Consider the following 25902-nt stretch of genomic DNA (forward strand, 5'->3'; position numbering starts at 1 on the left):
GTTGGCTTTTGTTCACAGCAAATTAGCCTAAAGGTTTTTGAAATTATGTTAGTCAGTTTTTCTTTTCACTGGTTTTCACATTTATTAAGAAGTATTGCCAACCTCGCGCAACACATACTCTCAGTACAGTGTTCTGAACGTAATTCGTCACACCACTTGATAATAGATCAAACCAGCCAAGTGGTGGAAGGTAGTGCCGGAGCACCTGACGAAATGTCTGTATTCTTTGCAATCTGGAAGCGGAATGAAACCTTCTCTTCGTTGGCTCCGCGACGACGCCACAACCTCAACAGCGGCGAAAATGAATGAAAGCAACAATGGTAACGGCAGAATTGGAGAGAAATGGATACACACAGGTGGAGCATTAGAAACATGCAGTAGTGAAGATTGATGAGGCAAAAATATCTCCCGATCATTGCTCGCATTCGGCAATGCCGAGGTCGAAGCGGCAGCAAAAGTTGGAAGTTTGGCATGGCATTGTTTGTTTGGCATTGTTTCATCTTCGAGCATCTACTGCCCCGGGGGTACAAGTTGTGATTTTTAATAGTCTCTTTTGTCCCTGCAGAGTGATGTTGGGTTGAAGTTGAATAAAAAAGCACACACAGACAAGGCAGGAAAATTGAGCACGTTCGAGAAAAGGAAGCAGGGCATGTTGTGCGAGAATGAAATGCTATGTCGCCTCTTACTGCTGTGTAGTGTTGATCGTTTATGTTGGCGTTTGGAAACGGTTTGAATAAAGTTTCCCCAAATGAATGTTGCTATTGTTTTAACAAATATTCGCGATTCTTTAAAAATACTCTACGATGGAGTCCGAATAATGTTCCAATAATTGGATAATGTAATACTGGAGATTATTTTGGACGCTTCTCGCTTGGCCCATCGTTGAAGTTACTATTTATTTTGAGCTTGATCTTGATTGGCAGTTTTAAATGTGATTAGAATTAGGTAAAGACAATTCGGTTGTTTTAGCTATGTGTTGTTTTTAGTCCGGTTGAACGGCCTGGCCGTATTGCTATTTATTTTAGTTATTTTGTGTTGTTAAACTATTATTTCGAAAGTACCAACCGGTGCAATGAGTAATGGTGGTTCCAATTATGTTAACCAATCAAAGCCGGATTTTGGTTTGAACTAGTTACTTAGACATTGCAGCTAAACGAGATTGACACACATTTAAGTGCAATCAAACATAAAATCTATTATGGAAAACAATTGAGATTTAGAGCAGAAGAAATGTATTTGCCTGCGCTATGGAGACAGAATTGTACTCCAATGGGACAGCCACAATCGTGCATGATGATCAGCTCTTCCGCAAATTCCGAGCAAGCAAAAGATAGCATCGAATAAAGAAATACGATAGTGAGATCAGTGCCCGAAAGCTCTCAGTTTTAGCGGAAGGTATAGAAATACACCGATCGGCTATTTTCTCGTTGGGTTCGGTGTGCATGTCAGTTTAATGTCGCAATTTTCCCGCCACCGTTCGGCAACAGCGTCGCACACACGAGCCCGAAGATCGTAAGGACGGGGAGGCTCAACGAAAAAACCATGTCTCGTTTTATGTGCATCTTAAAATGGTCCGTAATATCTTAATAAAACCACGCAAACTTTTTTGTTGGTTTCCTCTCCTCAAAAACAAAGCTCGACCGACGGATGCCGAAACACATGGACCCGTGGTAGATGTTGCGTCAATGATTGCCCGGGATCCCGTCGCGGGAAACAAGCATGCGGTGTTACAGTGCGGTAATTGGAGTTTGTGTTTTTTTCGCGTTTCCCTTTTTGGGGCGTATTCCGGTAGAAAGTGGTAATAATTCATTCTTCCCAACCATGACCAACCAGGAGGCAAGAGGGGCCAGTGGCCGTCCAGCGTTAAAACGTTAACCTTTCCCGGTCCAGTTGGGATTTTGTTTTTCATTTCGCTTTGTTCGTTAAGGTGTGTGGATTGTTTTTTTTCTTGTCTCTGCCAATGCGCTGTTTGGAAATGGAACTTACTGGAGCGATTAAACGGATCATTAAAAGCACGTGTTGTGTGTGATTGTAAACATTTGGTAGAATTGACCACATTTTGAGCAAGGAAGCAGCAGCGGAAGATAGGAAAAAAGAAGAAGAAAAAAACGGACACAAAAACAAAACCCGAAACGTTTCTGTTCATTTAGAAAACAAAACGTGCTCATTAGAGAAGTTCGTTTTTTGTCGCTTTCATTGCAACCGAAAAAATAGATTCCGTAAATTTCGGTCCTATTTTCCATGTTTCGGACTATGCTTCGAAGTCTCTGAAGCGCGCGGGCGTAAGCGCATAGAAACATATGTGTCACAACAACTGTTTTATGCATTTAATGTCTCCGAACGATAGAGACACGCACTTTTCAACATATCTGGTACAAACTTTGATGGATGAGTAGATATTGTGTTTCGTTTTAAGCAGACCGCAGATGCTATACGAAGCGGCCAAGGGCTAGGGATGGTCATCGAAATAGGATATTGATATGCATTTGTCCAGTTCAAAGGATCCTTTTAAAACGATGAATTCAACAGTGTACCGCACAAATGTATAAAAACTGCATCGAAGACACCAAACTGGTTCGTACGCTTATTAAAAAAAACCATCACGCAACGAACCCCTCTAGCATACCTTTCCCCGTGACGAAGAAAAAGGATTAAACCTAGGAACGGTATCAGATGCATGGACAAAGGGTCACGGGGCACCATTAGGGCAGAGGGAGCGTATGTTTGTAAATCAATTTCTTCCGCGCAAACAAATGACAACTGTCGTCGTCGTCTTTTGTAAGAAGGTTCTTCTCCAGGTCCATTCTTTCGGACGTGTTCTACACCTAGAAATGGGGTTGTTTTTTTTTTACGGGTAAATAACCCTTTCTTATAGAGGCCTTTTTTCGGTGGTCCCGTGTATCTTACGACATTGCGTCGATTCCGAAGACCCTTTTGCCTTCAATGTGGACGTTGAAAGTAAGACAGACCGTCAACCGGACCGATAGACGGTACGCAGGAAAGGATTGCTAAAAGAAGGCTAGTTTCCTTGGGGCGATCTGTTGGTCAGTTTGTTACCCGTGCTGCTGACCGTTAGGGATATTGGCCTTCATCGAGGCCTTTTTTGTTTCGCTCGTGGGAAAATTTTCTCAGCTGGTCAGTGATTAAAGAGGGCAACAATTGGACACATCTTTTGCCAGCGGAAGGTCACCGGTGTCCGAAACAGAAAGGCACTTTTGTCATCCTATTTTTCGTACTTCTAAGTTAATACTTTTTTTTTGCTGCGAACACATCAATCTAATGCTTTTTTCCATCGTAGGGACGTCCAATTAGCAAACAGACTGGACAGTAGGGAATCCATCCTGTTCTCCAGTGTGTGGCACCGTGTAGCCAGCTAACTATGAACGTTCACACGCTTTCAACCTTGCTGACCGTTCATTATTCTATGTTGGACTGTTGACGTCCACAAGAAAACGGCTAGAAGCTTATTATTCACATTGTCGGAAAAAGAAATGTTGTACAAAAGCTTCTTGCTTGTATCCAGCCAACTTCGGCTAAATCCGTTCTTCTATTACTGACCCAAATTGATACACCGTACTTCAGGCGTAATCCGGTAGCAATTAAATAGAGCGCGCGTTCTAAGTAAAAATCCGTAAACAGTTACGGCCCGCCAATTATGATCCCGTTGGCCGTATATGCTTCAGCTAAAAAGAGAACTCATCGCAAGTACTTTAAAGTGGTGTGTTTTTCCACACTACTGTATTGTGTAGAATATTTTATCAAACCGGGAATGGTTGCACCGAAGCTGAAAGCAGCATAGTGTGGATCCGATGATTTATATGCGAGGTATCGTCGAATACACAACGCCCAAAGCATCGGCGATGTTGAAATGAAGCAATTATGTACTCTGAAAAAGAGCTTGCGCAAAAAAGTGAAGGGAGTAGTTGTTGAAAAATATTCTCTAAGATACGCATGTACACGCAGCACTATCTTTAATCTTTTTAAACCCCAGTACTCAGTAACAGCTGAAGCGCAATGTGCGCAAAAAAATTGAAATGCAAAAAAATATATTTTCGATTCAGGAGAGATAAACGCTCACACTCCTCTATCGGGAAGTACCAGTTCAACATTCAATTATTTCTTACCTCACAATCTTCGATAGCCTCTGGGGCTGGCGGCATACGTTTCCTGCTGTAATTTCTGACTTTCTTAGAACAAACGAGGAAACATCGTGAATAGTTCGTCGGGAAGGAACCTAAAAGTACGAATGAGCCCTAAAAACACTGAAGATTAAGTTCGAACGGCATACACAAGTCATTGCAGATCGTAATAGAGACAGAAGGAGATAGTCGAAGATGCTAAAAAGGATGTAATTGATTGATTTACGGTCACTATATCATGAACTGTGCAGAGTAAGTACGCGGTAAGCCAGTTGCATCGTACGGTCCTTCACTGGTTCCACAGGTGTAGCAGACGGCAGATGCTTGAAGTGTTCGTTACAAACAAATTTCATCGGCTAATGCTAACCAACCAAAGTAAAACCAAGCCGAATATCCGTCATCACTGATTTATCGGAGAATGTCAAAGATACATAATTCTAGACATTTCTGGCTTTAACTACAGAAAAACAGAGAGAGAGAGAGAGAGAGAGAGAGAGAGCGAGCGAGAGAGAGAGAGAGAGAGAGAGAGAGAGAGAGAGAGAGAAAGAGAGAGTAGAACGGCATGGGGGTTTTAGTTTCCTTTCTTCTGGGTTTTATTGTATTCCATACGTTTTGCTACACATTTCCTTTGGTGGACTTGTTTCGGGAGGAGAAACCTCCTTCATGTTATGCTGATGTCCTATTCCTTCGGAAAATATTAACATAAACTCATCGATCGTTGACTTTCGATAGTTGCACATCAGCTTTCGTTTAGTTAAAAATCTTTTTGTTTTTCTTTTGCTTTTCACTTTATCTTTTGAATCAATTCTAAATTGCCTATTTACTTTCGTTTCGTTTACTGTACAAAACACATGTTTTTTTTCGTTATTCTTTTGGTTTGTTTAGTTTTCGCTTATCGCTGTTACTTTAAGTCGAATTTCAGTTGTTTTGTGGCTTTGGGTTTGGTTTTTCTTTCTTTTTTCATCAAGAAATAAAATAATGATTGATTTTTTGACAATTTCTGTAAACGCCTATCGGTCTTATATAGGGCATCTACTGAGAGACATGGCGTGAGACGAACATTGAACTCTTCTATTGTATGGATCGATCCGGTTGATTGATTTGGTTTAATTATGGAGTTGAAATACATTTCACTGATGCTGGTGTTTATGGTGTGTGGCGGGGTCCGTTTTATGCTGTATGCATAACCTATTGGAACACTATTATAGTATGGTGGTTCAAATGTGGTGGCAAACTGGTTTATGATGAACATGTTGATGATCGGTGTGTGTGTATGTGTATGAGGGGCTGGGGTTACAAACTGGAGTTATTTGCACACGGTACTATTACATTACAATGATTCTGTTCTATATTTATGTATATATTCTGAATTGAAGTTGTAGCTGGCTTATGGCTATTCATGCTTGTTATGTGAATGCGGCTTGGTAAACGCTGAAACGAAGGTGTGTGATAGTGGTCAATCATCTTTATCGTGCTTTAAAAATGGCTTCATACTATTAGAATTTAATTGAGCAGCTTCCTTCTTTCATCCCTAATAAAAAATATCAATTCCAAATCCACAATTTGTTCTTCCATTGCATTAACCTAAACACGAGTACTTCGTTGTTGTTCGACTTGTCCGTAGCTGATGGTTTTAGAGAAGAATTTTGTTTTGACTATCAACACACGCTGGTCAATTCAAACGTCACCAAAATCCGCTGACTGAGAGGAATGATTGAATGGTATTGTTGAGTGACTATTATTTAAATGTGGAAGAAGTAGTGTAGTGAAGTAGTGTGGTTGTGTGTAAATGGTTTTTCGGTGTACATCGAATTCACTCATGCACTCTGTGGATATGCAAATGGCATCACAAGATGCCACCGTAAGAAATATTGCGTAAAATAAGTGCGAATGGACACGTGTGTTCAACGTCCCAAACTGTAGGAAAGTAAGTGCAAACAGAAAATAACTGTTGTTTTCGATAGAAGCCTCAATTGATCCATCCGCTTGCCAGAACATACCTACACATGGACTAACCCATGGCGTCTGTTTGATCCTGTTTGTTGTGTTTCTTAAGGTGATACTTGAGGGCATTTTTTTGAGCAAACGATTTACCACAGCTGTCACACTCGAACGGATGGACCCCGCTGTGGATGCGTCGGTGAACGATCAGGTTGCTAACGCTGGAGTAGGTTTTTTGGCAAATCTCGCAGCGCACACGATCGCCAGTGTGTAGTCGGGCATGCTCCTGGAGGGCACGCGAATCGACGAAGGCTTTCTCGCAGGAAGTACACTTGTACGGTCGCTCAGACGTGTGCCGACGCCGGTGGATTACAAGGTAACTCATGGTGGAAAAGTTTTTGCCACAAATCTCGCACTGGTACGGCCGTTCGCCGCTGTGCGTTCGCCGATGGCGCACCAGGTACTCGGAGGATCGGAACACCTTACTGCACACGGTGCACTTGTACCGATCGTTTCCATTCGTTGTCGAGTCGTCTCCGAAAGGTGGACACTGGCCTACATCGGCTGTACCGTGCTTTGGTACCGTGGAAAGCCGTGACTCTGCACTTTCAGGGGTCGTCGTTGTAGGCAGCAGGGCTGTGTCGTGCTTTTTCAGGTGGTACTTGAGTGCCGTCGATTGGGCGAAAGATTTTTCGCAGTAGTCGCACTTGTACGGATGCACCCCGGTGTGAATGCGCCGGTGCACTATCAGGCCGCTGGAGCTGGCGAACGTTTTTTCGCATGTCTCGCACTTTACCCGCTCGCCCGTATGCAGCCGCGTGTGAACGGACAGGGCTCGCGAGTCAACGAACGCTTTGTCACAGTATTTGCATTTGAAAGGTCGCTCGCCTGTGTGACGCCGTCGGTGAATGATGAGATGCGAGGAACGCGGAAAAACCTTCGAACAAAACTCACACTGATTTGGTCGATCCTTGCCGTGCTGGTTAAGATGCTCTTGCAGATCGTCAGCAGATTTGTACGGTTTGCTGCAGATGTGACATTTGTACTCGAACGCAGGCCCTGTGGTTGAGCTGGCCACCATATGTGTAACTCCATTAAGATTCGCGTCCGTCTGAACCGTCGAACCCAATCGTCCGGAAACAGTATTGGAGCCACTGGTTGTGCTAACTCCGTTGGACATCGCAGGTCCACAGGCCGGTGGTGTCCCACCTGGTGACTGATTTTCCGAAGCATTTGGTTGCTCGTGTTTCTTCATGTGGTGTTTTAGGTTGTTGTACTGCGGAAACGTTTTGCCACACAGTTCGCATTTGTAGGGATGGATGCCGGTGTGTAGCCGATTGTGCACTGTGAGGGCACTCACACTAGAGAAAGTTTTCTCACATTTTTCGCACTTGAGCCGTTCGCCGCTATGCAAACGCGCGTGAACGGCTAGCGCACGCGAGTCCACAAACGCCTTTCCGCACGTGACACATTTGAATGGCCGCTCACCTGTATGGCGTCGTCGGTGGATCACCAAGTAGCTGGAACCGGAGAAATTCTTACCACAAATTTCACATTGATACGCGCGGATGCCCTCGTGCACCTTTAGATGCGACTTTAAGTTCTTCTGATTCCGGTACGAACGTTCACAGATGTGACACTTGTAGGGCCGTTCCAGGTTGGAGCCACTCGCAAGGGAGGATTGGCTTTTCTGTGTCGCTTTTTCTTCGCCATTCGCCATCGCGGTGGAACCACCGACAAATATGCCAAGCGATGGAGATGATGAATCACATTTTCCTTCCTCATCATCATCCAGGTGTGTCTTGGTTTGTGCTAGATTAGACGGGTGGTGATTTTGTTGCTGTTGTGATTGTTGTTGAACGTGTACGTGCTGTGCAACGCCGTGCATCATCAGTGCACGACCAAGAGCTGCATCATCTCTTGGCAATCCGCCAGAACCGAACTGCTGTAGCGGAATAACAGTTCCGATGCCGCCGGTGCTAGTGTCAACGATTGTCTCTTGTATTGGGAGCTCCGTCTTGGCATGGTCCTGATTGGGCGATTTGGCATAGGGTTCCTGTAATTGAAAGACACCAATTAGCAACTGTCGCAAACTAGAGCTCAATATATTTACTATTGGAACAATAGCTTCATCTTCGGACATGGACGAGTAGTCCTCATCATCGTACTGATCGTACTGCTGCAGACTAGTGACCTCGTGCTCACTGGGCAGATGCGACCCGGTAGTGGCCGGGACCACGCTCTGCAGTGAGAGAGGTAGCTGTTGCTGCTGCTGATGAGGCCCAGGTCCCGGAGGTGGCAAATGAAGGGGATGGAAGCTATTGATGACCGTTGGAAGATCGTTGCTGGGTTGATGTTGTTGTTGCGCGGTGGCTGATGCTACTGCATTGAACTGTTGCAATTGTTCCACGTTGCCAAGCACGAAGAAGGTTTTTGCGGACTCCGGTTGGTGAAGCGCAGTGGTGGGAAGAAGATTCCCAATGTTGGCACTCGTTGGCATGGGTGTGCACTGTATGTTACCGGTAGTGCTAGCCGTACAGGGTGAAGTGGACGTTGCCTCAGTTGCAAAGAACTGTCCCAAACATTCACTATCCGATCCGAATGGATCGATACTGCTTAGATCGTGCTGTTGGATGGGACTATTCACTATAGAGCGTACGTTGACACTCAGATCGCTGACGCTTTCGTTTGACACCTCGGGAGAAGTGACCAGCAATGAAACTGTTCCATCGATCGTTCCATCGGACATGGATGCCGGCGTAGTTTGTGGTGTTATCGAAGAACTGCCCGCTGCCATCGAGGCGGGCCCGTAAGCCGCCTGTTCTTCTGGCAGCGACTGTACGATGTTTCGATTGCAAATATCACATTTATCTCTAGGCTCGCAGTTACCAATGCTCGATACGACTCGGGAACTACCGTACTCCTGCCGACAGGTCTCACACCGGTATATTTGTATATCCATTCCCCCGCAGCGATGCCGATTGAAGCTAGTCTGATTAGAGAAGCCTTCCCCACAGAACTCACACTGAAAGGAGTGATCACCGGTGAGAGATATCCGATTGGCTTGTAGATACTCGCAGAATTCGCATTTGCAAGACTGTTGTTGTTGCTGTTGTTGCTGCGCAGCCACTGCTGTTTGTTGTTGTTGCTGCATTTGTTGTACCATCGGCATTGTAAGTGGCAGAGACGGAACAAGCTGGGGCTTTGCATAATCACTTCCGAAAGTCGTGTCGTAGCGCATCTCGTCGGTGGGTTTCTGTAAACAAACCGGGAAAAAGGTAAAAGAGCGTCAATTTCAATTGGGCATGACTTGTAACGGTTGAAGAGTGGAAATTCAAGTGTAACGGATCATGCCGACAGATCGATCGATCGGTTGATTGCTTGCGGATAGTGCTCGAGGAATGAAAATAGAAAAGAAAGAGGATAAGGTGTGTGTTTGTGTGTGTTTGTTGTGAATCGATTCCATCTTGACATTGTTCCACGCTATGGTGTACAATCGTGACAAACGATCTTCCAATTTGCAGGTGAAAGCGATTTGGAAAGGGAAAATTTTCATCCGCAAACGTATAAATTAAAAGAAAAAAGTGTGTAACGTTAGAAATTGAGTTTAGATGTACACAGAAAAAAAAACCTTACAAATGAATTCATAAAAATAGCATGAAAAGATAAAACAGTGCTAACAACCATTAAATATTGTTTCTGTCAATCAAAACATCCTTCATATAGGGGAAGGTAGTCTTAAAAACTCAAAACCTCTATAAATAAACGAAAAAATCATCCTACTTTCCTGTTGATTGCATTTTATCTCGTTTGTGGTGCATGACAGTTATCCTGTCCCGCAAAAAAAAACGATAACTAGTGGAACACAGCACCGAAGTACTACCGTTAGAGGTCAAATGAAATGAAACACGGCAATCTGTGAAAATGGAAATCATTTTATGTGTTTGCTTGTTTTATTTTTCCTTTCCAATGTCCTCTTTTGTAACAACCATACGCCACACTGACGTTAACAGGTTGTTCAGTCGCTATCAGAACACAACAAAGCAGAACGACGAATCAACAGGGAAAGAGGCATCGAGCTAAGTTCCCAGCTTCCGGTCAGTCGACGGCAATGAACGGCAATGGAAGAAGAACGTTGGCAAAAAAAGAATAATCAACTTCCCATTATATTGCTCTACGGTTCTGTGACGGCATTTAGTAGCCGTCCTTTACCGATGCCAACGATCAACTACGTGCCACGGTGAATACCGGCGAAAGTCACCGTAAAACAGAATCCGCCAGCGAGTCATATCCCTCGTCTGGATTAACGCCCTGCAGGGGATTGCAGAAAACCGACCATGCCCGACTGGCGTTTACTGACGACTGTTTTGCCGGCAGGATGAGAGTTCACAGGATCACTTAGGGAGGTGACAAAAAAAAAAATGACAAAAAAGCTTCCCACTAACCAAAAAAAAAAAAAAGAAATCTTTTCCCCCAAAAAGCAATCATCGCTCGGGTGTGTGGATACATTCCGGCTCATGGACCAATAGCGCCGGTTGGTTCGATGGATCGGTCATCCTTGACATTCGCGTGGAGTTTCACGTTAAAAGCGACCGATTTATATTGCCACCGTACCGTTGTAAAAAAAAAGGAAGAGTTAAACAATTATCCCGCTCCACTTGTTGGTGGTCAGTGGCCACCCTGCTTTTGCGGTGAGCTGGGATGTATTTTTATTTGGGCATTTGCGTATTTTTTTCCTCTTTTTGCTCGAAACAACAGCATCACCATGGGGACATGTGTAAAGCCGGAGCTCTCTCCCGAATGCGGCGGGCGCACCGTTTTGGGGGTGATTGGTCATTACCACTACGGGGATGATGATGACGGTTAGGTTCGGGGCCATCCAAACAAGCGTACACATGGCCCCGAAAACAGACTTGCCAAAATTAGCATCTGCTAAAAGTGTGTTTTGCAGTGCAGCCGAAAAAAAAAAATACACAAATTTTGGAGAACGCTTCACTTGTTGCATGCCCTTCCAAGGCAGAACGATATTGGACACACTTGGTAAGAGATGGTTTGGCTCTCTGGTCCGGAAACGTGTGTAGCGTGGGAATGTGGGGTGCCGAGGGAAGCGACAGACCGACGACGAAAAAACGTAGCCATCAAATATTCTCAATTCAGCGTTCATTTTTTGTTCGTTGCTGTTGGCCGTTTGTGTGTTGTTTCTTTTCTCCGCAAAAATGGCACGTGGCCAACCGGTCATTGGGGAGATTGGCAAATACACAGTCGGTTTTTCTGTTACATGGCTTGTTCCGGTCTATTCTTTTGCCTTATTTCGCTTACTAGCAGCAGCAGCAGCAGGGACTAGGCGGCTGAGTTCGGCGGCACAATCACAGTGTGTCCTTTTGATGATCTTTTTTTCGGTATTGCATACAGTCCTACACCTAATGGACGCGCAGGCTGATGAACGAGCCGGAGGTCTTCCAGTTTCATGTTGCTTTTTTAAAACAACGTTTGTGTGGGGTTTTTCTCCCCCAAAAGTAGAACACAATGGTTTTTTTCCGAACCGTTCTTGTCTTGCTGTTAATACACGTTTTTATTATACCTTTGCTTTTGTCTTGTCTACACTCGTGCGCGCTTTCGCGAGGTGTTTTAATTTGACCGATTTCCGGATTTGCATGTCGAGGTGTTAAACGGGAAAAAACTGGCCGAAAAAAAAACAAGAAAACTACTGCCGGCAATACGGCACACGGAAGATATTCAATTAGCATTGAAATCACAACCATGGAACCTGCACACCAATTGGCTCGCTTACTGCCAACCCGACCCAAGAGGATGATTTTTTGCGTTGAACTGTTTGGTTTGTTTGTTTTTTGTTTTTTGTAATTTCCTCACAATTTGGGCCACTTAAAAAGTAAAATACACTCTCGTTGGCAAGGTTGCTAAATTGGAAAAAGGGATGACCAAAACGATGGCAAGCGGTGATGGTTTTAGCGATGGTATTTAGCTGTTTGCGCGTTTTATTATTTGTTTTCCTTTCTCATTTCTTTTTTCCGCGATAACTAACATGTGAAAAGTGTGTGGGTTTTTTTTTTGTATATGTGTTCGTTTTGATGATACCGGAAAGTTAGTGGACTCTGACAGACCGGAAAGAACCGCGGGTGGGCAAAAACAAAACAAAAATACAAAAATCTCCAGCTAAAGTGATTATGAAGTGTGAAGAGCGATTAATTCAATGACGTTTTGCGCCACTAATTGAAAAGTATTGGGGTGTGTTTTTGTGCCACCGCTTCGGTAATTGAAATGGTGTTAACTTAACGAATTAATGAAGTGAATGCGTGTGTGAGTGTGTGTTGTTGGAACGTAAAACAATGAACTTACAAGCATTTACTCTACAGTACTCTCGGTTTCTTGGTAAAATATAGAACAAATAAAACATTCAATGCGACATTACTTAACAGATTGTTCAACTTGCAAAAGGGTGATTGCAAAGCTGGAGGACAATCTAATCTTGTGACTGAAATGAATATTAGATTAGCCTACGACCATTTCTATTGCTGCAGAGCACATCTCAACTAAGATTTTCTACGCACTCTCGTATCCACTCTCGTCTGTAGCGTTGATTATATGCAAAACTCTTTTTGAGTTGAGTGTATGCCCGAAGGATCCGCAAGAAGATAATTACATGTGTCCTTTATCTGCAGCAGCAGCAGCAACGGCAGCGGCATCACATCACACGGAACTTCACGGAATCGGATAAGGCAGATTCCAAGAGCAAAGCAGCAGTATGCATTATAGTATTTTGCCTCGTTGCCTTTATTAGCAACTCCGCAGAGCTTTCATGCCAGTGCGGGTTCGTTTCGCTGCTGCACGTTGAAACATAATTAAAACTCTTTGAAAAGTTTGATGAATTTTTCGAACGATGCTCTACTTTTCTAGTTTATAGCGTTCTTCTAAGTTCTAGGAAGTGCTAAAAGTTTTCCCACAATTCAAAAGAGTCGGTCACAGGAGAAACCTATCTATCTCGACTATTGTCACTTAACAATCATAGGACAATCATAGGAAATCGATTATGAGATTTTGAATAAAATTCATTCTGAAATACAGAATCATCCTACAAAAGTACGATGGACATGTTAATGTAAAGGGGACTGAAAAAAAATCGTATAGCTTTTTTTCTTTCGTTCACCTCTTTTTTCCTAACCCACCCCTGAACAAGTTTTTGGATGATCGGTCAACTTTGCCGGTGTCCGGTTTGTCGAGTTTTTCATTACAATACATTTTCGTATTGGAATTGTTGTGCCAAAGGACGGTTCTGCCGCGCGGGGTTAGTTTGTTTGTAAATTCTCTCCTATCCCGTCCGGCTCCGTACAGCCGGTTAACGGGGTTTGTTGCTGGTTTTATCCCTTGCCGTCCGGAACGGTCCGGTAAGGAAATGGGAAGGTAGGCCAGAAGGACACTACCTACCCAACCGCACACTGCAAGGATTCGAGGAATGTTTTGGCAATGAGTTCTCTGGTATCGCGTGTAGAAAATGGCAGCTATAGGGAAACTAGTTTCTGTTGAAATTAAAATAACGAGACGGTAACCCTCGTAACCTTACAACGATGCCTGGTGTCAGATCGAGTGCGATTGTGCTTGTGCTGGGAAAGGATTCTTTGCGATTCTTCTGCCACAGTAAATGGGTACGTACGGTGCAACTTTCTTACTCCCTTGGTTGGGTCGCTATCCCGTTACACCGGAAAATCCGGTCCGTAGCATCGGTCAACCAACACCAAAATTTTATTGTTTTGTGTGTATGCGTGTGGTATGTGTGCATTGCTCTATGTCTTTCGAAGAGCATTAGCATTGTCTGTTTTGTACTAGTATTGAAAATGTTAGAGAATGGCATGAAGTATGAGGCGAAGGCGAAATTAAAATCAGACACCATCCATCTGCTTCTCAACTAAACCGAGGACGACCTACTATATCTTAGTAAAAAGAGGAATTCTCTTGGAGGATGAGCAAATTTAAAAATCCGAAGACGAGGAGTTGGTTGAATAGCGAATAGCTTGATATTTAGTTGTTTTTTGTTCGTTTTGGATGATTTAAACCCACATCACACTCTTTTCAATTATCTAGTTGTGTGAGTTTTTGGTTGGGAGTGGGACATCTGAAGTGGCATCACAAATCTATCGAACAGAATCGGTGGTTTTGTAATGTGTCGATGAAGGATTTGGAATGGAATACGGAGAAACCACTTATGCCAAAATTAGTTGCCTTCATCAGAATGCAAACGACAAAGCAAAGAGATTTTGAAGATCGGATCCAAAATATTAGACAGATAAACTATGTATTATAAAAGCTTAAAATTAAATCCCACTTTGGTTTAATCTTGTACATTTAATAAAATTTATAAAACATAAATTTATATCACAAACATCCATTTTAATGATTCAACTTCTCCATGATTATTCAATGTCGAGTTTTATTTTTGCTGCTAATTCTAAATAGAGAGCATGCTACATTGTGCCTGTGGTTTGATCATGAAGTAGTGTAAACCATAATTTCTAAACAACCATATAGTTGCGAATTGGAAACAATCCCTCCCGTCCGACCGGATCGATCGCCATTGGGCCATAAATGTACAATAATTGATTTTTCTTCTCGTTTTATATTTGCGAGACGTAGCGTAGCAGGACGAAACTAGAAAGCGGAATACCCATCCACGTTAGTGCACAGCATCCGTGCAAGGCAAGTGCTACATATATTCGGCCTAAACATAGCCGCTTGGAGGAGGACTGCAGCTAACAAATGCATCGCCAGCGAGCCCGATGCACTGGGCCCCATACACACGATTGGTGAAAACCACTTGGGAGTACTAGGGCTGGGGAGAGAGAAAAAAAAACGCGCCGGGACATCGAGTCTCGTTGACTGCGCGCTGGCGCACACGGCGTGACGGGAAAAATGTAGACATGTTTTTCCCGAGCCACCGTTAATGGGTTACGGAGAGAAGTGGTTGAGTGGGCACAGCCCGAAGGAACAGCATGCGCCGGTCTTGCTGCGGAAGGCTGTCGATTTTTCCATCAGCCATGTTTTTTCGATGCATTGATTGGATTGGAGTTGGTGGTTGGTGGTGGCGCAAGTGGGGTTGTGAGCTATGCCGTCTCCGGCCATCGTCTCATTGCTCGACGCTCTACCATGAACCAAATAACTGCCCAGCAGCCAGAGCCCAGTGGGAGTGGGTGGATAAAAACCATCGAAAGGCTCGCGGTGCTGTCCTGGGTGGCTACAATTGCACATGAGTGTGCACAGATGCAGTTGCAACTGCAGCCCGCTAAGTCATTTGCGAGATAGTGTGTGTATTTTTTTTTGTTTTTATTTGCCACGCACACACACGCATCACGGTGGATTATGTTCGGCTGCGGTTCTATTGTGTTAGTGCGGTGCTGCGAACTAGAAAATACACCCGGGAAAAGGCTTCGTACGGGGACAGGGCTGTAGCAGCAGCAGCAGTAGCAGCCTTCATTTCTGGCCTCTTTTTATTTCACTCACACTAATGTAGGTGTTATCGGAATTGAGGACCGGATGATTTGCTGGCTAGATGCTATGGAGGAGTCTTTTTTCGCCAACTCGCACTATTCTCGCACGGATTTGACTGCACAAAAAGCGTGAGTGCGTGGTACGTTGCGTAGTTGTGTGTGGCCGTTATTTTTTGTTCGCCCGATAGTTTTTCATTACACTCATACTTCAAATATCGTGAGCAATGTTGGCGCATCCTCTATCAGAGCTTAGGTTCGCTACCAGATTGAGGTGTGTTATAGTTTTAGTTTTTCCTATTTAAAAAGTCCGACGCACAGGAGAGGAATGCCAGGTCCAATGACGGTAGGCGCTCGCCATACATATACGCACCGTATGACACACCGTCAAGGGAAGCGATCCGAAACCGAGGGAAGGGTCACTGGATCCGCTGGCATCGGACGCGAAATAAAAGGGGCTGGTCTTTCTAGAGTTTTTCTGACTATTTCCCTGGGTAGCATTCCTGGATGGGACGATGCTAGGGAGAATGCAGATAATGGTTCAGGTTCGGCAGTAGCGATTGTATCACGAGGAAAAAGCCAGCAAGCGCTCCGAAAGCGCAGCGATAGAAAGAGAAACAGAACAAAACTTTTGGCAAGGGTGAGTGGGGAAGAGTTTCTGCCAGTGAATACACTTAGGGGAAAACGTATCGACACGTGAACGCATAACAGAATGGTGGCCTCATAAGCTCAGGGCCACTTTGTCCCGTGAGGATGCTAAAGGCAGATTTTTACGCTGGGCTCAAAAGGAACGGTAAAGAAAGCAAAGCTGTAAAAATAGTGGATTGGGTGGACGGGTACGCCTACTTCCTTCATTTTTGTTTGGATTTTTCCAGCTTGGGGTTTTCTTTTCCATTCGTTTCAAAATGTATGATTCTGTAGTTTACAAAAAAATCTGTTGTAAAATTGTATGGAATTACATATCTTTTCGTTTTAGTTGAGTAGATCGATGTGACTTTCAACTACCTACAACTAAACCATACGTTAAAACTGGAACACTATTGAATTCAGCAAAAGGGATTTCAAATTAATTATTCAGAAACCTTCCCACAAACCGTTAAAGATGTCCGTACTAAAAGAGATGCTTTATGCTGCCGTCCCTTCTAGTACGATGGCAACGAAATTACTTTAACCGTACTTTACTATCCATTAAGGTCCTTATTCGTTGTAAAATAATTTTTACATGGATAAAAAATGGACGCGTATTCTGGTTGAGCTAGAGAAACGGAGTAAAATCATTAGCAGCTCTTAAGCCAGTGGGCTTACCGCACTGTGGTGATTCTATGATGCTTGGTATGGGACTGAAAACACGAAAGAAAATACACCTCGAGAGAATGGAGGATGCTTCTGAATGTCGCTTTCGTTTATTCACTGGGCGCCTGTGATGGACTGCAAGATTCTTTTAATTCGAGAGAAGCAACCTTTGTCCAGTTGGTCGACGAAAAGAGCATTGGCTCGTATCCATCTATTCAAAGCATTTTAGTATAATACTAAAGAAATTCAAAGCTCAATAAAGTGCATTTAAAATGATCTTTAAAGTATATATCAAATAACGAAAAAATGTAATGAAAATAGATACGATGTGTTGAAGAGAAGATAAACCGTATGGAAAATAAGAGCTCTTTTCTGATTGCTATAGAAAAATCCACATCTTTTTCTATGACCCCCATCCTGCAGATCGTTGCGTTTAGCTACATCCGCTTGGGAAATGGTATTTTATCCTCTTTCAGTATTTTTACGCTCTTAGTTAATTTCATTTTTTTTCATCCATTCATTCGCCTTACCGCTTCTGTATGAACCAAAGTGAGGCGAACGAATGGACCCTACTTTTTGCAGATGCATGGTTGGAGTATCTTTTTAGTTTTTTTATTTTATTTTTACCCATCGCTTTACTCCCCAAAAGCTGGTGGTTTATTTTATGGCTTTGAATGAGTTAATTTCATTCTCTTCACACTCTTCTCTGTTGCTTTTACGGGGCCTTCCGGATTTCGGGCCGTTTTTGTACCGGGCTTTCTCTTGGTTGTCCATTGCTAAACGACAGCGGATAGGATGAGACCGAAAACAAAAAGGTGTGAAGGTTTGCCATTCTTCGCGTGATGTTGTTACGTTTGTCGAAAGAAAGGTGAAGTCCTGTGAGAGATAAAGCCAGCGTAAAGCAAGAGCACGTATGATGTGTAAGGAGTATGACATCTGAATGTGTAGTGCCCGGGTTTAGGTAAAGTGTGTCGTTATTGGAGTGATAACGTCAATACGCAAAAGGTGTCAAATTTTACAACAATAATAGAAACGACCATATTTGGTCATACTTTCATTAATTAAATTCCATCTCCAGTTGACGTTTTGTTCCTATAACAAAACCAAAATCATTCATCTTTAGCAGCATTTTTCGCATCACTAGTAAAAAAAATATTTGGCAAACTTGACAGGTGGCAAGATTTAATCAGATACCGGCTATTGACAATCAACAGAAGAAAGAAAGCCGTTAACGAAATTGACCCGTATCCATATGGGGGAGATCAATTAAATTACACTATGCCTCTTTTTCCGCTGCCAACAATGTAACAGTCAGGCTCACGCCAGAGCGATTCATCCTCTGGAACGTGTGGCGTGACCATGTGCGTTGTGCATTCTACTTCGCATATGCCCTTCCCTCGTGCCGGAAGTGTACCGTAACAATGCAATTAACAGACTGCAAAAAAGACTGTAAACAAAGTTTAAAAAACGTCTCTAAATCCATTACAGCGGGTTCGCACAAACACGCTTTACTTGTTGCAATTTGGGGAGAGTTCGATGGGAAATTTTGGTAAAAGGATTAACCTACGCCCGCGACAACCCTTTCTCCCGTTTCTGTACGGGGGCCCCCTCAGCTCGAGCGGGACCCAACGAGAACTTTCGGAAACAGCAAACCACGCGGGAAGTGGTTGATCGGTGACACACTTTTCCAGACAGCACAAGCCATGGGCTGTGACCTGGCGCACTTTTTTCCTGCTTGCCAAATGCTACGCCACCGGAAAAGACACCGACGAATGTGTCGCGGAAAGCGCCCGCTGTTCCTCCAACGTCTACTAACGTGTCAAGAAGAGAAAATCAAGAGAAAGTACTCCAACGCCAATCGAGAGCACGAGCATGTTCTTATGGTCTCGTGGCACGAACGGCAGTCGTACAGTAGGCAGGAAGTTATGTTGAGCAACCAGGGTCGCTTGCTGAGGTAGCTAAATTTGGCGCGAACCGTACGAACGTCGCACGTGGGCACGTGATCTCGCCAGGGCAGTCGTGCAGTCAAGTGAAAGCTGGCTTGGAATTGCGCTATTGCTTTGCATTTCATTCTCCGCCTATGAGGACCACGGGTTGAGGTTATGTTTTTTGGCAGTTTTGTTTTGTTCCTGCAGTTCGGCATGCCGCGACAATGCAGAAGTTGCATTTGCGACATCAGGGGTTTGAGTGATGTTGATGACGCTGGACACATGGGAGCTCGTCCTTTTCGATTCGTTTCGACAACAGCAGCAGCAGCAGCAGCAGCGCGTCTGTAAATGCTAGACTGATGGGTTTTACCTTTGCTTCCGTTGTCGTTTTTGGGCAATTGAAATGCACGTGCAGAAGGGAAACTCCCGTCGTTGGCCATCCCACATGAATCATTCTCACGCACAGGCATCTGGTTCATGTGCTTGTACAAGTGATGGCCCTTTTTTTTTTTTTGGTTTTGTTTAGGGTTTGGCAACCACCCTTGTGCAGTGTGAAAATATATTTATGGCTATTGATTGCTGGGGCAATGAAGAAAAAGACTAAATATTTGGCTTCATCAGTAGCTAATTGATGGGCACCTCCACAATGAGTCATGCTGTAAATTAGGTCAAGTAAGTAACACCTCAGCAATGTATAAAAGTTTCAGCCACTTGGTGACACAAAAACCTTTAACCGCCAAGATCAGAAAGTATTTCCCAAAATTCGCTTGCTTTGTTAAACTTTGTTTTCCCTTAGATGGGGTAGCAAGTTCTATTTTTTCTTATTTATTAATAGAGGCCCAGATATCCTTATAAAGTTATATATAACAAGATATCTAGCAAGATGATTTAGATCATGGTGAAAGTAAGACCACACGTATCTCGAATGGACGACGTTATAGGAGAACGTCTCCTGATATTTCCTACCACTTCTCTATACTGGTGCGTTTGATTGACCTTAATGCTAGGTCTTAGCCAAAGCAATCTCACTTAATGCCTTACCTGTGGTCCCATAACCCTTAAACCTGTTCCATAAAAGTCAAAAGTTTCTATCGCATTTCTAGGAAGCATGTTTTGGAGACTGATCGGAGGCTGAGTTGGTACATAAGGGAAGGAAAAGCTGATACACTTGGTATAGCCTGACAAAAGAATCCTCCCAAATTGTTCAAGGGTAACCGATTCACAAGATAGTGAAAGTAGGCATACGATGCTTCGGTCAGGGACTATCGGGACCCTTCGTTCTTCAGAACGATCATACCTCTTCTACGTGAAACGATTTGTCATGTAGTTTGTCGTTCAGCTTTCATATCGATTTGTTATTCAGACACATTTGTTGTCTTCCACATCGATTAGCCTTCTACTAGCCCGAATCACTTCATGCGTAGCTCATCGACCTCACCAGCCACGAGGATGAAAATAAAAGACGGAAAAAAAACTAACATTTATTCGTTCAGTTTGTTCATACTGACGGACTTGCATCATAAAGCGGATGGCTTGTTGAACTGTGTGATAATAAAATGTCTCCAAATTGGAATTTCACAAGCATGCCCTCTTACCACCGCTTTGGTTCGCTGAGATTTACATGTCTTTATTTGGAAGGTTTTTTTTGTCTACTTCCATTTGTGGCAAAAATAACTCGAGAAATTCCATGGCAGTATGGAACAATTCTACCCTTCTGAACGCAATGAGAAAAAAAAAAACAAAAAAGATATTGTACATGTTGGTTAGTCCATTCCTTGTAGTCATCATACCGGTACTAGTGAGTGGTGCAAATTCAATTAATTCTGTAAAATTGAAAGATCCATAAAAACATACAGAAAATTTAATAAAAATTATGTGCAACAACATGAGCAGTACACTGGGCGGGTACCTTCCTTAACGTGGATAAATATGCTGGAGTGATCTGTGTCCTTCGCGTGCTACGGATGTAAGCAAAAAGAAGGAAACACATCAACGGAGAACGGTAGATCCATCTAAATGAACCAGTTTTACGGTGTGTATTTTCCCTTTCTTTTTCAACAGATGACTGTATGAATGGGTGTTCTGTATATTTTTTAGCTCTGTACCATTTTATTAGTCCATTCACGGAGGTTGAGAACGAGAGTCTGGTTCTTTTAGCAAATCCTTTAATTTCAATAAAAACTTTTATATGATTTTTTTGGGATTTTTATGTTGAAATATAGAATTAATTTCGTCCAATCAAACCCTCCCCAAAAAATCCAAATTTTAGAAGACAGCAAAGCGAAACGGTTTGGCTGTAAAAAAGGTTGATTTTTTCTGTAGTTTTACATTCCATTTTTTCCAACTTGATTCTCTTCGTGTCGGACAGACTGTTGTTATGTGTAGGAGGAATCAAGGCGAGCGTGACATAAGTAGGACTTGAGAGATGTGAAGCTGCTGTCTATCTGTGCTATCGTGCCTTTTAAAAAAGCCAGAAAAAAAATTGATAGAAAATGGAATGAGTGTAATATTTGTGTGGGTGTGTGTGACTGCTCGTGTGTGTTCGTTGACTGCTTGCTAGCAGAAGTCTATCATGCTCTTTCTGGCGGAAAATATATTTTAAAATTTATTTTCCGCTCTGGTACGTGTTGCTGTCTATGGTCACATTGAAGAACCTGGAACGGAACACATTCCTGTATCTCGGCCTTTGCATGCGGCAACGTGTAGCTAGCGCGTCCTTTTTTACATTTATATTATTTGTTTGGTAAACATTGGAAAGCTGAGATGGTGTCTGAAAGCGGATACTTTTTTCTACGGAATGCGTTTCTATGAAATGATAATATTTTATCAAATTATGTTTTCATGCCTTTTTTCGCAACCACTCAATTGTATGACTCGTAACGTACGCCTGGCCTGCACACAAAGAATGAAAGGGACTGCTTTTCACGAGCTTAGCCGTTGACGTATACGCGAACATGTACGGGGTCGCGAGTTTAATTGTGAAGCGTTGATAATGAAGAGCTTAGCTGCCCTTATGTGTCATCAATTTGAAGCTGTTTTAACGAGAATATTTTTGTGAAAATTGGCCTTAGCTTCGCGACACGTATATAAACTGTCTGCAGACGGGTTGATTAGATTAATGGTGTCCATTTCATCATTGTGAGCTTCATAATTGCTTGTGTAATTTACAGCAATGTTTGGTATGTGTCTGAAACTCAGGCTCAGGATTTTCCAAGGTTAAATTGTTCTTAGAAAAGTCAAACTGTTATCGCTTTCTTTACCTTTCCTTACTTTAATTTTGATTGAATAATGAGGTTGCGCTTTTCATTTACAATCACGTGATGGTTTACTCTCCTCAAAATATTCAAATTCCCTACTACACAGACGATCCATACATGCATGATGGGGCCACAAATGACAAGTGAGTGTTCCCATTTTCGTCATCTTTCTAAAAACATCGGAGCTAAGCAGGAGTAGAATGAAAATGGTCGTTTTTTTACAACTTTTCTCAGTTTTCCCTTTGCACTGGCTTAAGTTCCCTCATCGCTAGATGCATCCATCTGTGTTGCAACTGTGTTGGTGTATTTTCAATAAATTAAGTTCATCCCTTCGCATGTTTGCGACACATGGACATAACTATTGGAATGGGTATGTGCCTGAACAGTCACACATACTTTTACTAGCGTACGCATATTTAATTTATTTATTTTCCTTTGCGCCGCTCGCCCAGCGTTATTTCCTCTAATTTCTTCAGTTCATATATTGAGCGATTTTCTTTTCTGCTCTCGCATGTCTGATGTCTACATGCCCTTCAATTGAATGGTACTGTGGAGTTTATGTAACAATAGTTCTTACTCCTGCACATTAATTAAGATACAAAAAAATAATAAATCAAATAATTTTTTATCAAAGACATGGGCTACTATTGACATTTCTGTTGAGAAGTAACGTAATATTTATTGTAATTGGTCTCTTACACCATCAAACGTGATGCACAAGGCTCGAAAGAATTATATACGGATATGTGTTCAGGATTAAAATGAAGCAAAGACAAATTCGAGATACACATAACAGGCAGTTATTCTGGTAAATTGTCTAGCGCCGAAACGTGACTGAAAAAGGTTTACATTCAAGACAGGATTCGAGGGAGTGCAAGGCAAAAATTGCATCAAAAATGTGTTCAAATACATGCAGAGTTAACAAACCCCTTCTCAGAACCGAGAAAAAGGGTTCAACTTGGGCAATGGAGCTCGGCAAGACGGTGCAGGGTTTTGATTCCTAACGAATAGGAACATTTACGCACATAATGCAGACTACCCCGTGCCTGTGTGCTCCGAATGACGCTGAAACTCGTTGTGTTTGTTGTCCATCGAATGATACGTGGTAGAAGGAGTAAGTCGGAATCCCGACTACAGCAAATGTACCGAGTATATGCGTCGAGTGCGTGCAAATGCAATGCACTTACAACATAATCATTGGCCCACTCCGTGTTCCACCCATACACGCTCTCCAGGTTACCAGGGGGTAGGATTCTGGTCCTTCGAAACGGGTCTCCCTGCTGCCCATCCGGAGGTCGGTCAAAGCGGGTTGAAAAATCATCTTCACCTGTTTCCCTTTTGACACTTGCTTCTTCGTCCTTTGCTTCAAAGCCTGTACACGCGTGCACACATACTAGTAGTCGGCGGCTAAAGCGGGCCAAAGAGAGAAGCACCAGCACCGAGAGATGGCAATAGTGCAAAAATAGAAAACGAGAAAATGAGACAGGAGAGTGAGCAATTTTCAAATCTCCAGGAGAAAACACATAAAAGAGCGTTGACAATGACGGCGGATGTGATGCACATGCACTTGCTCCGCACGCACTTTTACACCCTTACGCACCGGAACCGGTTGCGGGTGCAAGTGCAGAAGAGTGCATGTGCATGTGTGTGCATTGCACACGTCAGCGCCATTGCACATTTGTTGTTGCACCAGTGTTCATTATGTATTCGGTGTTATCGTTTTGCCGTTGTACCACAAACACGCACACACGCACACAAGACTTGCAACCGAGCGGGAATCTTCTGTCGTGATCTAAGCTCTTGCCAAAGTGTTTGGCTCGGCTGGTGTGTAGGTTAGCTCTCATTATTTTCCGGTTCCGGACGGAACGGTTCGGGCTGGTTTCGTGCATAGGTTGGTTGGTTTTGTTACTTCTCTATATACGACCATTGCACAGCTTTTGTTGTATTGGTGCGTCGGAGTGTGTTGGTTTTACGTGTGTAGTCCCGCAACGGATGATTCGATGATGTTTGGGGAGAATCACGTGGAGCTCTCCGTATCGAAGAAAAGAAATGAACCTTCACTTCCCCTGTAGAATTCCGTATACGAATAAAATCAAATCCCGTAAAATAAACGGAGAAAGATTGAAAGGCACGCAAAATTTGGAGCTTTTGTTAAACGACGCTGTGGACTTTTTTGCTACGGCTTATAATTCATTTGTTGCAAAGAGATGTTACGAATTTTGTCAAAAAGAAATGTTTTTTTTCGATAGATTATACAAAAATGTGTATCATTGAAATCGACCAATCAGTGCGCAGTTCCGACGCGTGTGGTTTTCAAAGAGCTGGTGAAAAAAAAATCACAAACATCCAGCGTCATCTCCACCAATCCTAGCTAGTAAAGTGAAGGCGCAAAAAATATCGCACGGACAGCAAAAAAAACTGTTACACACGCGCGTACCATCAACGTATCAGCGACGTCGAACAAGGACAAAATAGAGAGAAAAAGAAATTAGCTTCTGCCACCGAAAGTGAGGATACGCTTTTTTGCAGCACGATACACAACAAGGCAGCGAAGAACTCGGTTCTTCTGCTCGTTTTTTATTTCCATCGAGCGAAGCGAATCAGCTTGTCCGAATCCTGAATTGTTTTCCTCCTATCAGGGTGAATATCTACCGCTTTAAAAAATTAAAACTGCGACAAAAAAAATCAAATTAAGCTAAGCTTCCAGTAGAATGATCCCTTTCGATGGAGACGCCCAGTAAGTGACGTGGTTAGCATGTTTGATCGGTGTGTAGTTTGTTAAAATAAATTTTTATAATGCTTTTTAACTCACCTCAATCGTCATACGCGATCTTGCTGGATGCAGAGCTGGTGGTAGTTGCGATAACATTTGCTGATGATGATGCTGTGGTGGTTGTGGTTGTGGTTGTTGCTGCGTAACGGTGGCACAAAGTCCAGCGCTGGCACTGTTGTTGACATTCGTCGCAATAGGCGTTTCAGTGTAGAATACCGAACTGCCCAACTGCTGGAGCAGATCAGAAGCTATAATATTGTCACCTAGATCGTCAATATTGGTAACAAAGTCTAGCCCATGGTCCAGAAAAACACTGGACAGGATTAGTTCTGGATTAAAATCCGCCGTATCGAATGCATCGATCATTGAGGCTCTAATAAAGGGGATTGTAAAAGAAAACCATATTAAGGAGTGGTAAAGTAAGAAATATTCTAAATTAAATGAGCCTACTTACTCTTTCATTTTGCTGTTTTATTCGTTATTCGTTGCACGATAGTGGAATTGATCCCTTTAATGGGAAGTAGTCGAGGAAACGTATAACTGTGTTTCCTTTTTTTTCTGTCGTTATCGATTATTCTGAAAGAACTTTCTGATGTTCCGGCGGTCCGCTTTCATACTTTTCCCTTTGCGAACATCTATGCGGTTACTCAAGAGAAAAGGGTACGCCTTTAGCAACGAGTTCGTATGTGTGAGATTTCCAGTTCTGTCTTGGCATAAGACAGCACGGAGCTGCTGTTCGGTTTTGGTATAGCTTTTGCACGATCTTTTATCGTTTGGAAATTTGTTTTAACACCATGTTACTGGTCATTTTAGTTTGCTTTTCTTCTGCAATATTACCCAAAACTTATATCATCCGGAAACAAGTCTAGGCAGGGACAACAAATATAAAACTCTGCTTGTTATCGAAATAATTTCGGCACCTTAAAACTTCTCACAGTAATGCTCCCGCACATTCAAAGCATTCTTTGAAGAATCGGGCTCGTCGTGGTTGTGTGCGTACAGAGTTCCGTTCCTTGGTTTTGCGTTTGTAGTGGTACAGTAGCGTACGGGGCCGGCTGTTTTGTGTAGCGGAACAAT

General features: G+C 43.0%; 2 protein-coding genes across 2 annotated transcripts; both read right to left on the reverse strand.

The window, feature by feature from the left end:
- Positions 1-6150: 6150 nt before the first annotated feature.
- On the reverse strand, positions 6151-8414 carry LOC126564256 (zinc finger protein 271-like). Its single transcript, XM_050221253.1, has 2 exons — positions 8194-8414; positions 6151-8136 (listed from the first exon to the last, which is right to left on the reverse strand). The coding sequence occupies exons 1-2, from the start codon at positions 8221-8223 to the stop codon at positions 6151-6153; spliced, it is 2016 nt and encodes a 671-aa protein (XP_050077210.1). The 5' UTR covers positions 8224-8414.
- A 4-nt stretch (positions 8415-8418) lies between these two features.
- On the reverse strand, positions 8419-25287 carry LOC126565977 (uncharacterized; the record flags this gene model as incomplete). The annotated part of the gene is made up of 4 exons (XM_050223178.1): positions 25280-25287; positions 24865-25198; positions 9244-9336; positions 8419-9198 (listed from the first exon to the last, which is right to left on the reverse strand). Coding segments are annotated over exons 1-4 (1215 nt in total), but the record flags the coding sequence as incomplete, so codon positions are not given.
- Positions 25288-25902: the final 615 nt, after the last annotated feature.

The sequence above is a fragment of the Anopheles maculipalpis genome, chromosome 3RL, assembly GCF_943734695.1.
Source record: "Anopheles maculipalpis chromosome 3RL, idAnoMacuDA_375_x, whole genome shotgun sequence".
In the NCBI taxonomy this organism is placed as follows: Eukaryota; Metazoa; Arthropoda; class Insecta; order Diptera; family Culicidae; genus Anopheles; species Anopheles maculipalpis.

Bases quoted from the DNA above. Each gene is read 5' to 3' on its own strand.
- LOC126564256 (XM_050221253.1), bottom strand. From the start codon at position 8,223: ATGTCCGAAGATGAAGCTATTGTTCCAATA. The intron at 8,137-8,193 runs GTAAATATATTG...TTTCAATTACAG, and splicing joins ATGAAGCTATTGTTCCAATA to GAACCCTATGCCAAATCGCC.